This window comes from Carassius carassius, chromosome 4, assembly GCF_963082965.1.
Source record: "Carassius carassius chromosome 4, fCarCar2.1, whole genome shotgun sequence".
Classification (NCBI taxonomy): Eukaryota; Metazoa; Chordata; class Actinopteri; order Cypriniformes; family Cyprinidae; genus Carassius; species Carassius carassius.
Genome location: NC_081758.1, coordinates 42,869,432 through 42,886,736, shown reverse-complemented (window position 1 = coordinate 42,886,736; position 17,305 = coordinate 42,869,432). Strand labels below are relative to the sequence as shown.

General features: G+C 33.6%; 2 protein-coding genes across 2 annotated transcripts; both read right to left on the bottom strand.

Moving 5' to 3' along the window:
* Positions 1 to 6,668: 6,668 nt before the first annotated feature.
* LOC132136140 (homeobox protein cut-like 2) lies at positions 6,669 to 13,318 on the bottom strand. The gene is made up of 6 exons (XM_059547222.1): positions 12,888 to 13,318; positions 10,876 to 10,931; positions 10,303 to 10,699; positions 8,790 to 8,978; positions 7,973 to 8,231; positions 6,669 to 6,870 (listed from the first exon to the last, which is right to left on the bottom strand). Exons 1-6 carry the CDS (start codon positions 12,952 to 12,954, stop codon positions 6,669 to 6,671), a joined length of 1,170 nt encoding a protein of 389 aa, XP_059403205.1. The 5' UTR covers positions 12,955 to 13,318.
* A 1,158-nt stretch (positions 13,319 to 14,476) lies between these two features.
* Positions 14,477 to 16,928, bottom strand: LOC132136124 (homeobox protein cut-like 2). Its single transcript, XM_059547221.1, has 5 exons — positions 16,870 to 16,928; positions 15,545 to 15,710; positions 15,407 to 15,465; positions 15,286 to 15,325; positions 14,477 to 14,545 (listed from the first exon to the last, which is right to left on the bottom strand). The coding sequence occupies exons 2-5, from the start codon at positions 15,689 to 15,691 to the stop codon at positions 14,477 to 14,479; spliced, it is 315 nt and encodes a 104-aa protein (XP_059403204.1). The 5' UTR covers positions 15,692 to 15,710; positions 16,870 to 16,928.
* Positions 16,929 to 17,305: the final 377 nt, after the last annotated feature.

The window sequence follows — 17,305 nt, the reverse complement described above, 5'->3', positions numbered from 1 at the left end:
ATCATTTACTGCTTCTCTCTTCAGTGCAACACAATCAAACTCTCATTTACATTTACATTAAAGCTCAAGTGTTTGAAACATATCACAATAACACAACAGGAGTTGTGCTTTACTTGACACATATGTGTGTGTGTGTGTGTGTGTGTGTGTGTGTGTGTGTCCCTGGATCACAAAAGCAGTCTTAAATCTCTGGGGTATATTTGTAGCAATAGCAAAAAATACGTCACGGATTGGCATGGTACAGCAGGGGAGAAACTAAACATAAAATTGCTTTTTTTTATTAAACAGTGGTTTACTGAACAAATCGCTCTTTCTTTCAATAATTTCAATTAGAGATAACAATCTACATCAGCTCATACTCTCAACTACAGGGGGCCCTTTAACATTACTAGAGAGTTAAAATCAACAAAGCCCAAACTTATATTTAATTACTAATTATTTTTAAATATAAAACACTCAACTTAAACAAAAAAAAAAAAAGTATGCGAACATGTAAACTGTACGTAATGCAGTTTAATTAAATTACCCCTAAATGATAACATTTCTATAATATATGCATTATATACATTTCTATAAAATGGTACCCAGAAATATATACGCAGTGGCTGTCATAACTTTTATTTTTTATTTAAACATACATTAAATAGTAAAGACATCACTAACAGATAAAGTAAAATATATAGACAATATAGTTTAATATTCGGTGAAATGCTCTTCTCTAGCCTTCGTTTAAAGTACACTAACGAGCGGACGCTGATGCTACGTGACCTTTTGATTACAAGCATCTTTCCATGGTTGAAACACTGATTTATGTTCATTCATGTTTATTTCGCATTAGAACTATGATTGCGTTACCGTTTGAACTTTATATTTACATTACATTACATTTATTCATTTAGCAGAGGCTTTTATCCAAAGCGACTTACAGATGAGGACAGTGGAAGCAATCAAAAACAACAAAAAGAGCAATGATATATAAGTGCTATAACAAGTCTCAGTTAGCTTAACACAGTACACGTAGCATGGGATTTTAAATAATAGAAAAAAAAGAAAAAAAAATCGGCTTTATATCGGTTATCGGTCCCCTGCTTTCCAAGATATCGGCATCGGCTGTCAAAACAAAAACATCTCGGTCGACGACCATTTACCATGCTTCAATCCATTCTAGGATTCTAGGGTTTATACACATTTTTGTAATAAATTGGCCTGTGCTATTAAAACAGGACTGAACTGGTGATATCCACTGACATAATCAATGAAACCTTTCATAATCAATGAGCCGTTTGGCTATCGCTGAATCATGCCGATCGTTTCCGAGCAGATCAATACAGATGAGACTGAAGCTATCGATCGTGTGGATCAACACTAGATGAGAAAACCACAAGATTATTATTGTTTTCCATTAAAAGATTTGATTATTTCACTACCATTAAGATTATTTTTATGGCAATGAATCAAATTCACGTGTAAATTCTAAACTAAAATGTAAACCATTATAAAAACATTATACTTGAAGTAAAGGTGGACTGAAATTAAAATTAAATATAAAAACGTTTCATTTAGTAATAATTATAAAACAAAACAAATAATAAACTCAAATATAATTAAAACTCAAAATATTCATAAAAAGTATGATAGCATCTAAATGAAATGAAATAACAGTTATATAAAATAAAATACACGATTATGTTCTATTTAAATCCGCACTTAGAAATTAATACAAAAAAATGACTTTACCATTTAAATATAAAAATACCATAGCATAATAATATAAATATTTATATTAATATAAAAAAATTCTCTCTCTCGGACCTCGACAGAATTCTTGAGATTCGCTGATTACAGTCTACAAAGCACCTCGATAGAGATGTATGAATGATTTTACAGACGTCATGTAAGGTCTCGCCGATCACAGAGACCTAATAACTGCAATATTATCTTATCTTTAGAAAAATCATTAGTTTCCCATTCCAAACAACCACAAAATCTGATCATATGTCTCATCAATGTCATTTTAATTTCATTGTGTGTTAATGCATCAGAAAACAAAACGTATGAATTGTCAGCTACGCAGAAAGAGCATGTTAATTCACCACAAGTCTTCGTCTGTAACACACATGCACTAACATGCACAGCATTTCTGACACACAATGTGTTATAGCATGCAGCATAATCAGATCTCATGTGACAGTGTAGCATACTTCAGATTTATTTATCGTTGCATTGCATGCTGTCTCACAGACTACATGAGGAAAAAAACAGAAAGCTGAATAAAATAACAGAGGTTTCAAAACAACACCCACTGCTATTAAAGACTATTAAATAATGTATTACATACAGTATGTGTCCCTGGAGCACTAAAGCAGTCACACATAATAGTTTCTGCATGTTTTATGATGGTACATTTAAGACCAAGTTAAGAAAGTTTAAGAAATGCATTAAATGGAGCGCGATACATATGCATGGTTTCTAAATATAAAGACGGAAAATACAATTTTTTAAATATAACTTTTACAATATCTTCTGATCAAACTGCAATATCGAACTATTCTTAAATCAAGGTATTTTAACTCGAGAAGAAAAATGGCATGAAATTAAGTGAGTTTATGATTAAAAAGAAGAAATATCTGCTGAAAGGCTCAGAAAAAAATATACGTAATTCAAAGAGAAAACTAGTTTTCATTATATACATTGAAAGCTATTTGATCTTGCTTTAAGCATAAACTTTTTTAATTCTGACTTCGTATGTTAACTTTGCATCTCCGGTAAATGTATCTTGATTTAAGGATGTTTGGATATTTGTTACTGTTAAAGCGCAAACACACACACATTGATCCACACCTATTCATGTTGATGGGAATGTAAACTAATCAAAGAAAAGGTCAAACCACGTATAATGACAGATATGTTATCATGCTTTTCAACAACTCAGTCCTGCAGGAGCAAATGTACTCAAAGTGCTTTACTATTGCACTAGTGACTAATCTCACAATAATCAATAAAATAAAACAACTGCTACCTGCACTCCTAAAGTAAAAGTCTATTGTGCAAAAGTGTAAATGACCGAAATCAAGGTTATAACCAGTGTTGGGGAGTAACTAGTTACATGTAACGGCGTTACGTAATTTAATTACAAAATTATTGTAACTGTAATTAGTTACAGTTACTAAGAAAAAAATTAGTAATTAAATTACAGTTACTTATGAAATTTTTAACGATTACAAAGGGGATTACATTTGAATATTTACACACATCCACATACAGATTTAACTGATTTCTTTCCCAAATTGCACTGACTATTCTGAGACATACCGCCCTAATAATTTCCGGGATGCGGAAATACAGTCTGGTTCGTAGAATCAAGTCATAAAAACGGAATGCCTAACGCGGACGGAATATGCCACATTTTGGATGACTAAATCAAAAGTAGGTCAGTACACTTGAATCAAAACATGACATGGACTAGTGTCTGTGAATATAAAGCCCCAAAAATGCAATATATGACTCCTGCACGTTCTGCGTGTCTGTGGAAATCAGGCGCGGACTGGATACTGGGAGAACCGGGACAATTCCCGGTGGCCTGGCAGCCGATTTTGCCCGCTATTTTAATATCATTATTGTATAATTGCCTGCCGAATGTACTAAAGCGATCATTTGCGAATCCGCCGTTTGATAATTAAATCTCTAATAAATCAGGAAGTGTTAGTCATGACTCGCGCGCTCTCCGCGCCTCCGCCAAACGGTTTGGATCAGACTCCGAGTAATCATTGCGAGAGAGAGAGAGAGAGGGAGAGGGAGGGAGAGAGAGAGAGAGAGAGAGAGAGAGAGAGAGAGAGAGAGAGAGAGAGAGAGAGAGAGAGAGAGAGAGAAAGAGAGAGAGAGAGAGAGAGAGAGAGAGAGAGAGAGAGAGAGAGAGAGAGAGAGAGAGAGAGAGAGAGAGAGGACTTTGGAAGCGCACAGCTGGAGCAGAGAAGCAGAACTATACTGTTCAGGGTTTCAGGTCAGTTTCATCTGTAAAGATGCTTTTTTTTATTTGTTTTTTTTTATTTAATTAATCAAGAAGCAGCACGTTGCTCATCAGTCATCACTCAAAATACTATATAAAGGACATCATTATTATCAGTTGTAATGGTACAGTAGTAATTTATCTGAAAAACAATCAGATTATTTTTATAGGTTTAGGGGGAGCTACTGACAGACAACAACACAACCCTTACGAAAATTAATGTTTTAATATATTTCTATAAATCCAGAGAAAATAGTTACTATTGTTTAACTGTGGTAACCAAAAATTTAAAATGATTTTACAAATTGAGTTATTTAAAAATAAATACAAATCCATTTGCAAAAAACAAAACAAAAAAAAAAGGTTATTGTATATAGGCTAAAAAAAGCATGGTCAATTTTTGTAAGGAAAACATGACTCGTGTACAGTAGTAGGATTTTTCTATAAAGATATTGTAGTATTGTAGAGTATTGTATTGTAAAGTATAGTTTTGTTCAATCTTGAGTATTAAAGTCATGAGAGAGATGGATAACAGGGCAAAATAAAGAGACTGAAGAGAAAAATGGAAGTGAAGGTACAGTTCAGGAGCGAACTTATAATTATTTTGCATGTCCCCAAATTAAAGATTTAAACCTTTTTTATGTCAGGTCCATACAAAAAATAGTTTTGTCCGTGAATTTGTTTATATGAGTTTGAATTTTCCAGTCTGAATTTTTTTCCCAGTCCGCCCCTCCTGTAAATTAATGGCAAAGACATGGTTTCATTTACTACACATAGGCCTACTGAAGCTCGCAGTGTTTTCAACCTCTGCCGCCTCAATATAGGAGTACACGAGCACATAAACATAATTTCTAGAACTGTTCTGTGTCACTTCATGTGCATTTTACTTATTTTGAGAAAACTATCATCATATACAAAGAGACAGCAGTTTAAAAAAAACACCAATGTTTCAGGAGTTTATTACACAGAATACGTCACATGCTTATTAGATAACTGTATTTGAGTTGATGTATATGCTTTTATTCATTATTCTTTAATTTTCACAAATTTAGAAAAGTAATCAAAAAGTACTCAAAAGTAATTAGTTACATTACTTTAATAAAGTAATTGAAAAAGTTACACTACTATTACATTTTAAACAGGGTAACTTGTAATCTGTAACCTATTACATTTCCAAAGTAACCTTCCCAACACTGGTTATAACACAACTGTTGTGCATTTAAACCTAGTAAACTGCCTACCTAGACAGCAGCTGTGTGCATGTAGTGAGCTGTCAGCTTAGTGTGGATGACTAACAAGGCAGTAAACAAGTAAACAAGTGGGCTGTCCAGATAGAGGCACTAGAAATGTGGTTTAACAGCATCATACTCAGGTTGACAGTTATTAAACTCGACCTGCTGCGAGAACTAACACCTGTGCATTGATTAAAGCGCTCCTGTGTGGTTTATTAGATGTTAAACACGAATGTCTGTCATTAGATGTTGTTTATGTTTGTTGTTGTTGTTACTGCAGTGAAACACGTTAATAAAGCGTACGCAAGCGTCGGTCACGCACTTGCTTCAGGCGGTAAGATGCAGGAGACGCGCGCTGTTGTGGTAAAATCGGGGTAAAAGCAGAAAAGAGACGGTGAAGTGAATGTGAACCATAGACAGTAGATGTGAACAGTAAGTAATCCGCTCTACGCCGCCATGACGCTCCCTCTCAGCTGTGCTGCTGTCATGACGTAAGCACGCACGAGCGCGTCATGTGACGACGGTTTATTTTGGCTTTAGCGGAGTTTGGGAGATCTTTTTTGTTTGTTTGTTTGTTTGTTTGTTGGTGTTTATTCTTAGCTGTTCTCAGTTTGTTGTAATTAATTATGTAGAATTTATCGATTTGTTTAAATTGTTTGTAACCCCCTGGAAATTTTCATTTTCTAATTGTTGTTCGCGTATTAATTGTAAAAAAAAAAAATGAAGTATGAAAATATGATAATTAATAAAATATGAACATTAATAAACAATAATGACACATTTAATAAATAATATTACATTTAATTAAAAATAAAGTTTGGATAGAAACAGATTTGTAAATTTAAATTAATTATAAAAATTTTAATTAGAATTTGTATTAGTATAGTGATTATTAACAATTAGTTTATATGTATTTGTTATTTTTAATACATTTAAATTAAATGAAGTGTTTTTTTAAACAACTTTCAGAATTTTAAATTTTTTTTTGTAAGATTTCTAATCATTTCTAATAATTGTTATATTATTATAATAATTGGGCTGATATTTCCATTCACTTAAGTGTACATTTATGTAAACATTTTGTTTTGTTTTTGGTCTTGAGTTAAATCACTGGCAGCATATTGTAGATTATTTTAATAAAAAACTTCACCATCAGTCACCAAAAGAGACTTACATTTATTAGCAAACTTTCGTTGTTAACCATTTAGTCTCCAAACCAAACTGAATTTAAATGAGCATACATAAGTAGATATCAAACATATAGACAACCAGCAATTAATCATCAGTCATACAAAAAAAAATCTGGCCAATCAGTGTTTACTTTTTCATTGAATTGTAAATGAATAATGCTTAAAAAAAAAAAAAAGAAAGAAAGACTGAAAGGGTGTAGTGGTCAGATTTAGAGTTCCTGAGATCTGTCTGTGTTGATCTCACAGCTCTTTCTCTCTCTTCACGCTGGTGAAGACGTGATCGTGCTCTTCTCTCTGCAGATCTGTGTCCTCCTCCATCTGTCTGTCACTGGGCTCCGGTTTGATTCGGACTGAACTGGCTGAAACCGGACCAGAACTGACCGGATTCTGAAATGTTCCGGTTTGCACCGGTTCTGAAAAGCCATCTCGTCTGCTTCTGGACCTGTTCACAGAGAGAAAGCAAAGGTTTCTGAATTAAATTTATTCTTTTCTGTGATTTTAAAGAGCTTATATAACATCCATTTTATATCTTTACTTGCTCAAGTACATAAAATATACATAATTTGCCTTGAACTTCATTTATTGTGTTTTTGCACCAAAAACAGGGTTTTGTTTTAGTTTATCTAGATCTAAGATTCCCGAACATTATTATGAGCTAAAACCCTTGAATCATGTTCATGGTTCACCGATTTTGGTTAATAGACATTTTTAGTGTTTTACATTGATTGTGTTTATTTTAAAATAATTTTGTATTATGTTTAATTTCTCAGTATATTAATTTAATATATTTTATATATTTTATATTATATATTTAATTTCATATACTAATGTTTTCAATATTTTATATATATATATATATATATGTGTGTGTGTGTGTGTGTGTGTGTGTGTGTGTGAGAGAGAAAATGTGAAATTTATACATTAAATATATAATTTCAAATAATATACTGTAAGAACATGCATCTTAATTATATATATATATATATATATATATATATATATATATATATATATATATATATATATATATATATAATATTTTTATTGTATATATGAATGTGTTATGTTTTGTATTTTATTAGATTTTATATTGTTTGTATATACATACTGTTCCATATATAAACACCTTATAGATTATATATGCAATAAAAATATAAATTATTTAAAATCATAATAATTATTTTAAAATATTAGAATATTATTGTTTTAACCAATTATAAAAAAATATGAAATTAACATATTACTGTTGTAAATTGCAATTGGACTTTCATGTAAAAAAGCGATATTTGATAGTTATAGGTCTAATAATTATTTCACCTGCACTGCAAGTTGCAAAAACTTTTATATTTGAGGTATAAATCCTTCGCTTTCAAAGCATTCAAATTTTCAAACTTTTATTATATCTAACGTATGCTGGTGAAATACTGTAAACATGTATCCACAGAAATGTTGGAAACTGCATCCTGAAATGCACTTTATTTATTTTAATTTAACTTTTAATTTAATTCTTAGCTTTTCATCATCTCATGGTCATTCATACGGACCTGTAGTTGTAGAACCAGTTGCTGACAGTGCTGGAGTGCAGTCCTAGCTGTGCTGCGAGTCTCTCGATGGTGTGTGGAGACGGATACGGCTCTGTCTGATACACCGCTATCAGTGCTTCTCTCTCCTGAGCACTAAAGATGACACGCGGCCTCTTCATCACCTCACACCGTCCCCAATGATCACAAAACCAGCGTCCTCTGGCATCTAACGTCCTGTGTGATTCACAGTCTGATCCAATCAGAGCACGTTTGAGACGAGCTGCGAAAGAACAGACAACGTTTAAAGAAACAGTGCACCAAAAATGTGCAGGAAATATCCTCACCCTCAGGTCACCTGAGTTTGTTTCTTCATCAGGTTTGGAGAAATGTAGCATTGCATCAGTGTCTCATCAATGGATGCTCTGCAGTGAATGGGTGCCGTCAGAATGAGAGTCAGATAAAAACATCACAATAATCCACAGCACTCCAGTCCATCTGTGAACATCTGGAGAAGACAAAATCTGTGCAGATTTCTCTCCTGATTCAGAACACTTTTTCACTGGAGGAAGTGTTATTATGGATTATAGACTCTATGTGTTTGAGTTAAAATCATCTTAATGCTGGATTTGTTTCAGGTTTTGTCTTCTCCAGATGTGAACTGATGGACTGGAGTGCTGTGGATTATTCTGATGTTTTTATCAGCTGTTTGGACTCTCATTCTGACAGCACCTGTTCACATCCATTGGTGAGGAAGTGATGCAATGCTACATTTCTCCAAATCTGATGAAGACACAAACTCCTTATGGACTGAGGACAAGTAAATCAAACATACATTGACCTCTCTGGTCCATCTTCTTCATAGCGTTGAGCTTCTGAATGTTTTGAGGGTCTTGGAGCCACAGATGCATCCGAATGAAGTTCTCCTTCCCCTTCAGACTGAGTTTAGTCCAGGGTTTGGGGTGCGACAGCAGTTCAGACACAGAGCTTTGTGTTAAACCCAAAACCTCTTCGCCGAACACTCGCTGACCTGCCAGAACAACAACTATCAAGAGCAGCACTATTAAACAGAAATACATTTAAACATTCAGATTATACGTCAGATGGTACATTTCATGCCCATTGATGGGGGTTATATTTTTTTCTAACAATTTTCTTCAAAAATATGGTATTAGAAATATAATTTCATAGTTAATAATTGACCAAAAGGGACTTTCTTAGTAAACTTTAATATCATTGTTTACCATTTAGTCTCCAAACTAAACTGATTGTGTGAGCTTACAACGTAGTTATAAAACGATAATTATTCAGTCATACTGAATTAAAAGAAATACTTTGGCCGATCAGGATTTACTTTTACGTTCTTTAAATGAATTGATAAAAAATTTAATATTTTTTTTAATGTAAATGTACAATTTTTGGTACATTACAAGTAGAATTAAGATTTATATTATATTTTTTTCTGACTGTTTTCTTTAGATAGATCATATCCATTAAGTGAAAGTATTTTAATATTTTAAAGAGCAAGTCATGTAGGTTTTTGGAAGAATATCTCTTTTGCCGTTTATAAGGTAGCTATCCTTAAATGAAAACAATCTGCAAAGTTGTTAATCAAAAAAGTGCATGATAAATAAAGATATTTGAAAAGATATGATTTGAAAGAAAACAGCGCATCCTTGTGGAGCGGCTGACACAGAAGAGCGTACTCTAATATTTAATGTATATTCTGAGAAAACTACAATGTTCTGACCTTAGATGCATTTATACACAATATTAGGACACTTTAAAATACCGTATGACATACTCTTTAATTTTTATTTTATTACAAAAAATATTTTAATATTTATTTAGCTTTAATTTACGTATTAGCTTTATATCGATATAGCTCTAATTTATTTTTATTTCTATTTTAATTGTACTTTAAGTCCCCCCACACCCAACACACAAAACCATTACTCGAAATAAATATGAAATAATATAAAATATAAAAATGTTACCTTGCAACACTTCAAATTGCAATAAATAAATGAATAAAATATATAGACATTCAAAAAACTACAAAATTACTAAAACTTTAAAATCAAAATGGAAACTTAAAAAAAATCTTTTATATTTGATTTGAGGTTTATTTAAATGACTGAATATACTGATTTTTAAAAACAACAACAACACTGCTTCTGGTCTCTAGATATGGTTTAGGTTCCTGCTTTTAACTGTGGGATTTTTTCACTTGTGTTCTGCTCCAGCAGATGAAAACGATGCATTAGATCTGTTATGATCTGAGGAATCATTGATGTCTGAAGCTCAGACTCTGATCTCAGGTCATCATTTGCTTTATATGCATGAACACAAACCTATGTTGTTGACGGTGAGAGCTTCTTTGACCCTCTGCGTGATGCTGAAGGTGTCCAGTTCCAGAGACTGAAGCTCACAGCTGCTGCTGATGGGACAGGAGCGAGGTCTCTGACGCGTCTCCGTCTTCACCTTTGATCCGTTAAAGACCTGAGTTCTCTGATCCGGATCCACAGGAAGTGTCTGGAACGAGCGGCTCACGGAGGACGGAGAAACGGAGGGGTCAGTATCTTCATCCAGTTCACATTTGACTTTCTGGATGATGCTTTGGACAAAATCAGCCGGAGACTGAACGCTGGGCTCCAGTGCCCCATCATCCTCTTCTTCTTCTTCCTGGAGCGGTGCTTCACTCGAGCCGTTCGTCGTATGCATCTCGTGTTTGGCCTGCTGCAGGATGTTTCTGATGACATCGTCTGATGCCTGAGATCTGCTGCCTTCATCATCATCATCCAGCACTGAAACAAAGACACTCAAGCTGTGATCCTGCAAATCCACTTTAAAACTCTCTGTTAAATGTTGTTAAAGTGAGATGTGAGGCTGCACTGACTCTCCAGACGACTCTGATCCAGAATGTTCCTGATCACGTCGTCTGAGCTCACGTCTGCAGGACCAACCCATGGGACGAAGACACCTTCACAGACAAGAACAAACTAGTTGACAAGACTACATTTGTATTATTTTATTTGGTAAGTAAAAAAAATAAAAAAAATTATATATATATATATATATATATATATATGAATAATAATAATACTATATAATAGTTTATTCATTATATCAAAAATACCCCCATCTGTTTTTACAAACTTTTTCATTACTTTAATACAACAAACTATTTTGGTACAAGAAAGCAATCAATAAAGAAAACATATTTTCCAAATAACTAAACTAACTATCTTGAAAATGAGAAATTTACAGGATATATTGAGTCTAAGATATTATTTGTTTTCAAAGAAACTCACAAAATGTACTGTTTAAAAGAAGTATCCATGAATATCAATATTGCATCACAATTCCATTTATCCATTTCTTCATCTATCCATCATTCCTTCCTTCTTTTCTTCCATCCATCCACCTATCCTTCCTTCCATCCATCCATCATCCATCCATCCATCCACCCATCCATTCATCCTTCCATTAATCCATCTAACATCTTTCCTTCCGTCCATCCATCCATCCTTCCATTAATCCATCTAACATCTTTCCTTCCTTCCATCCATCCATCATCCATCCATCCTTCCATTAATCCATCTAACATCTTTCCTTCCCTCCATCCATCCATCATCCATCCATCCTTCCATTTATCCATCTAACATCTTTCCATCCATCCACCCATCATTCCTTCCATCCATCCATCATCCATCCATCCATCCATCATCTATCCATCCTTCCATTCATCCATCTAACATCTTTCCTTCCCTCCATCCATCCATCCAACCACCCTTCCTTCCTTCCTTCCTTCCTTCCATCCTTCCTTCCAATCATCTTTCCTTCTATCCATCCATCATCCATCCATCCTTCCATTTACCTTTCCATTCATCCTTCCAATCATCTTTCCTTCCATCCATCCATCATCCATCCATCCTTCCATTTACCTTTCCATCAATCCTTCCATTCATCCATCTAACCATCTTTCCTTCCAACCATCTATCATCCATCCATCCTTCCTTCCTTCCTTTCATCCTTCCTTTCATTCATCCATCCATCCATCCATCCTTCCTTCTTTCCTTCCTTTCATCCTTCTTTTCATTCATCCATCCATCCTTCCTTCCTTCCTTCCTTCCTTCCATCCATCCTTCCAATCATCTTTCCTTCCATCATCCATCCATCATCTTTCCATTTACCTTTCCATCCATCCATCCATCCTTCCATTCATCCATCTAACATCTTTCCTTCCCTCCATCCATCTAACATCTTTCCTTCCCTCCATTCATCCATCCTTCCGTTCATCCATCTAACATCTTTCCATCATTCCATTTATCCTTCCATCCACCCACCCATCCATCCATCCATCCACCTTTCCATCCACCCTTCCTTCCTTCCATCCATCCATCCATCCTTCCAATCATCTTTCCTTCCATCCATCCATCATCCATCCATCCTTTCATTTACATTTCCATCCATCCTTCCAATCATCTTTCCTTCCATCCATCCATCATCCATCCATCCTTCCATTTACCTTTCCATCCATCCTTCCAATCAACTTTCCTTCCATCCATCCATCATCCATCCATCCTTCCATTTACCTTTCCATCCATCCTTCCATTCATCCATCTAACCATCTTTCCTTCCAACCATCTATCATCCATCCATCCATCCTTCCTTCCTTCCTTCCTTCCCTTCATCCTTCCCTTCATTCATCCATCCATCCATCCTTCCTTCCTTTCTTTCATCCTTCCCTTCATTCATCCATCCATCCTTCCTTCCTTCCTTTCATCGTTCCTTTCATTCATCCATCCATCCATTCTTCCATCCATCCTTCCATTTATATTTTTTCATTCATCATTCTTTTCATCCATCTAACCATCTTTCCTTCCATTCATCCATTCCTCATTTCTTCCATCCTTCCATCCATCCATCCTCTCACCTCTCAGTCTCTCCTGGATGTCGCTGAGTGTTCGGATGCTGTGCTGGTCTGACAGGAAGTGCTTCATTCTCAGGAAGGGTTCTCTTCCTCTGCTGGTCAGTTTGCTCCAGGGTTTGGGTCGGGCCAGTATATCACTGACGGTTCCCTGAGAGAGACCGAGCACATAGTGACCGAACACCCGCTGGCCGATGTTCAGCCGCTGAAGAGCCCCTTTGACCTGCTGAGCTAATCCAGCCGTGTCGAGCTCATCTCCATCCTCAGACTCCACATCACAACCCACATCTCCACAGGAGTCTGTCTCTTCTATAATGAAGCTCTGGAGGCTTGGAGATGAGGGTGATGAAGAAGACGATTCATTCAGTGCTTCTTCTTTCCCAATGGAGTGATGAAACTTTGGCGTTTCCGTCTGGATCACAAGATCTGATCAATGAGCAAAGGTATTAACAGATCAGACATACAGCAACAGAACACAACAGCATTGCTAATTCACATCATTTAGCGTGTTTTTGTAAAATAAAGACATATTTTCATTCTGTTTTCTCTTTCTATGTGAATTAGATTGTATTATGTCGATTTAATGTGTTTTTAAGGCCAGATTAGACTGTATGTTCTGTCACTTACACCAGGCTTTCTCAAAACTCGGGTTTGGGAGTTCATGAAAATAATTTTTTTTTTAATTAAATAAGCACATAATTTTAAAATGAATGAAGAAAAAAACACTGTAAAATCAAATCAATTAATATTTGCATAAATAATTAAAAATAAATTATAAAGCTAAACTGTCTTATTTTAAATAGACTAGAAAAAATAATAATACAATAAATCTTCAATAAAACACATACTTAAAAATCTTAAATATATTATTTGAATCTATTTGATTATTTTAATAACTCTAATAAAACTTAAAAAAATGTTTTGTATAAAAACAAGATTAAAGACTAAAAGTCTAATTGGATTAGAATAAATTATTTAAATATAAACACAAAATAAACACTTACCAAAAAGCAGATTTTTTTTATATAAATTCAAATTAGAATAATTAAAAAATTAAATCTACAAAAATAAAATAAAATAAATACAATTAAAATAATACTTACTAAAAATAAATGGAATAATTAAGAATGAATAATAAAAAATAAAAATAAAAATGGAAAAAATTTTTTTACAATTGAAATTAGAATAAATAATTCAAAGCACTGAATGTATCAAGAAGTGCTGCATGGGGTATGAAATCTCGGTGCTCTTTGGTTGTATGGGAAGATGGCTTCTCACCAATTTGTCTTTGATTGTAGGTGCTTTTCGGAACGCAATTGAAGGAAATTCAGGCATGACTCAGTCTATTTTGTGACACAATAGGCAAACAGAATTAAGAAAATTATAAAAAGTAATTGGCAAATAGTTATGAGTGATCCCTTTCTAAGAGAAGTCAGGCCTGAATTTCCATCTTCCCGCAAAGAAATCAAATACTTGGTTAAGTTCAAGTGTAGGAAATTACAGGTGCGCTAACTGCAATCATTGTGATAATATGGTTAAGACTGACGTGTTTAGAGATGTAACCTCTAGTTCTGGTTTTAAAATAAGATCGTTCATTAATTGTAATACTTCATTCGTGGTGTATAGGCTGGAGTGTCCATGTGGCTGTTTTTATATAGGGATGACTACAAGAAAATTAAACACCAGATTATCAGAGCATAAAAATGCAATTAGAGTCTGCAATCCGTTATACCCCATGGCCCTACATTATAGAGATATGAATCATGGTAGTCCAAGTACATTAACAATTATAGGCATTGGACATATCCCGAAATCTATAAGGGGAGGAGATAGGGCTAAAAGGTTGTTACAGAGAGAGTCTTTCTGGATTTATACATTGAAAGCAACTACATCACCAGGCTTAAATGGTGAATTAGACTTTGTACCATTTTTGTAGAAAGTGTTGCTCTTTGAAATGTGTTTTTCTTCTAGCTGCTCTACATAGAGTGACCAGGTGTTTCTAATTTGAATAATTAACTGCTGTTAAATGAACTGAGATGATGTTGATTACACACACCCTGATGAAGGCGTAGATGAACCTCTCACCAAAAGAGTTTCAATGTATAAAGCCAGTGATGCAATAAAGGCTTTTTAACTTTTCACTATACAATTCGAGTGCCTTGGAGTTCAAGTTCTTATAATAAATAATGTATTATTTGAATGAAGCACTCACTGTTATCAGCAGTAATGCTCCTGAGAGACTCCTGAGAGAGAATCAAACACCATCAGTAGGTGGCGCTGCCCACAAACGCCTTAGTTCAGCTGACTGAATTCAGAATGGCATGCTTGCATATACTATTAATATTTCTGCAATATAAATACAGTAAATGAGAAGAAAAGTGAGTGAAAATCGTGTTTCTCTTACCGACACGACATCAGTAGTTTGCATCTGTGCTCGAAGAGTCCTGAAATCATCACAATAAAGAGACGTTTGTAATGTTATATCATTGTATATTACATGAGGATAGATTATATTTATGTAATACCTGAGCTCAGTTTTGATCTTGTCATAGTCCTGCTGGGATTGTAACTTTGTCTGGAGTCTCTAAGGAATGGACGAGAAGTCAGTGTGAGTAATCGAGTCAACTGTTCCTTTAATAATCAATACCTCTATATGTTTCTACCTCTATATGCTGTGCTTTATTGGCCAGTTGCTGTTGCAGCAAAGCGACGTGATTGGCTGCTCGCTTCTGGACTTCCTGCAGCAGACTCTGAAGTCGTCGCACTTCCTGTTTCAGACGCTGAACGTCGCGATGTGTCATCACAACCATCGTCTCCACATCAGCAGAGCTACAAATCAGTTCAAAGAAGAAGAAAAAAACACCTTTTAAATGCATTATTATTTAGTAGTACATTTACATTCATATTTATTTATTTCATTTATATTCAGTAGTGTACTTTTACATTTATATTTATTTTCATGTTACAGTATATTAATACATTTGATATTCAGCAATATATTCAGTGTTTACATTTTATATGTAGCCTATATTTAATTGTGTATTTAGTAAATTAGTATTATATTTTGCATTACATTTACTATACTTATATTTAGTAGTATATTTTGTACATCTAATATTTTGCAAATCATTTAGTTTATTTACATTCATATTTACATTTCATGTATATTTAGCACCTTTATATTTAGTAATATGCTTGGTATATTTATATGTAATAATATATGTATTACATTTACATTCATATTTATTTAATTTATATTCAGTAGTAATGTAATTTTATTTTTACATTTGATATTTAGCAATATATTCAGTTTACATTTATATTTAGTAATATACTTAATATATTTATATGTAGTAATATATTCATTATTATTATTTATTATTAAATTTAGTAGTAAATATTTATTTTTATATTTTGCGATATATTTAGTAGTATATTTTGTACATCTTATGTTTTGCAAATAATTTAGTTTATTTGCATTCAAACTTATTTACATTTATGTATATTTAGCACATTTATAATTATATTTAATATTATACATATGCATTTATATTGATATTCAGTAATATATTTAGTATATTTACATTTAAATCTATTTATTTCATTTATATTCAGTAGTAAATTTTGTACATTTCTGTTTATTTACAAGTAATAGTATATTTTGTACATTTTACAAAATGTTTACATTTTATATTTACATTTATATTTTGTAGTATATTTTGTACATCTTATAATTTGCAAATAATTTAGTTTATTTAAATTAGTATTTACATTTATGTATATTTAGCACAATTATATATAGTAATATGCTTAGTATATTTAGATATATTAAGTAATAGCAATATATTAAGTGCATTTACAGAAATATTTACTAATATATTTAGTAAATTTACGTTTTTATTTAGTATGTTTACAGTTATAGGTATTCAAATATGTAAATATGCCTCATGTTTGACCATGACTAAAGTCTTTCTGATAAAAGTCTTACGGTGGTGATGCTGCAGGAAACACACACAGATCCTGTAAAGATAAAGACAGCAGATAGAAAGATGAGCTCAAAACTAATAAACATCCACTGAACAAGCAAACAAACCCTGGTTTACTACGAGGTAAAAGCTGCGACCAATACAAATACTGTACATGTTATTCATCACATACCCGTGTAGTGACTCTAAAATCAAAGAGACAGACATAAACAGTGTGAGTGAAACTGAAGCAGCACTTACCATCAGTTTGTGGATGTGCTCTTGATCTTAATGTATTTCCATGCAGAGACGCTCCTGACGCTGAGTTTCAGCAAACTAACATCAGACCAGAGACGAAGAGATGAAGAGAAGAGAAGAAAGAGGGGAGGGACTCAGCCGATCAATACCCGCATTCATCCAGACAATCAATACCTGCAAACAAAGAGCTCCATCAATCCA

Excerpts from the sequence above, each read along its gene's own strand:
- LOC132136140 (XM_059547222.1), bottom strand. The coding sequence starts at position 12,954 with ATGAAGCACTTCCTGTCAGACCAGCACAGCATCCGAACACTCAGCGAC. Across the intron at positions 10,932-12,887 it reads CATCCAGGAGAGACTGAGAG|GTGTCTTCGTCCCATGGGTT; the intron begins GTGAGAGGATGG and ends TTGTCTGTGAAG. Across the intron at positions 6,871-7,972 it reads AACTGGTTCTACAACTACAG|GTCCAGAAGCAGACGAGATG; the intron begins GTCCGTATGAAT and ends CTCTGTGAACAG.
- LOC132136124 (XM_059547221.1), bottom strand. The coding sequence starts at position 15,691 with ATGGTTGTGATGACACATCGCGACGTTCAGCGTCTGAAACAGGAAGTG. Across the intron at positions 15,466-15,544 it reads ATAAAGCACAGCATATAGAG|AGACTCCAGACAAAGTTACA; the intron begins GTAGAAACATAT and ends TCCATTCCTTAG. Across the intron at positions 14,546-15,285 it reads AAACTACTGATGTCGTGTCG|TCATCCCTATATAAAAACAG; the intron begins GTAAGAGAAACA and ends ATTTTCTTGTAG.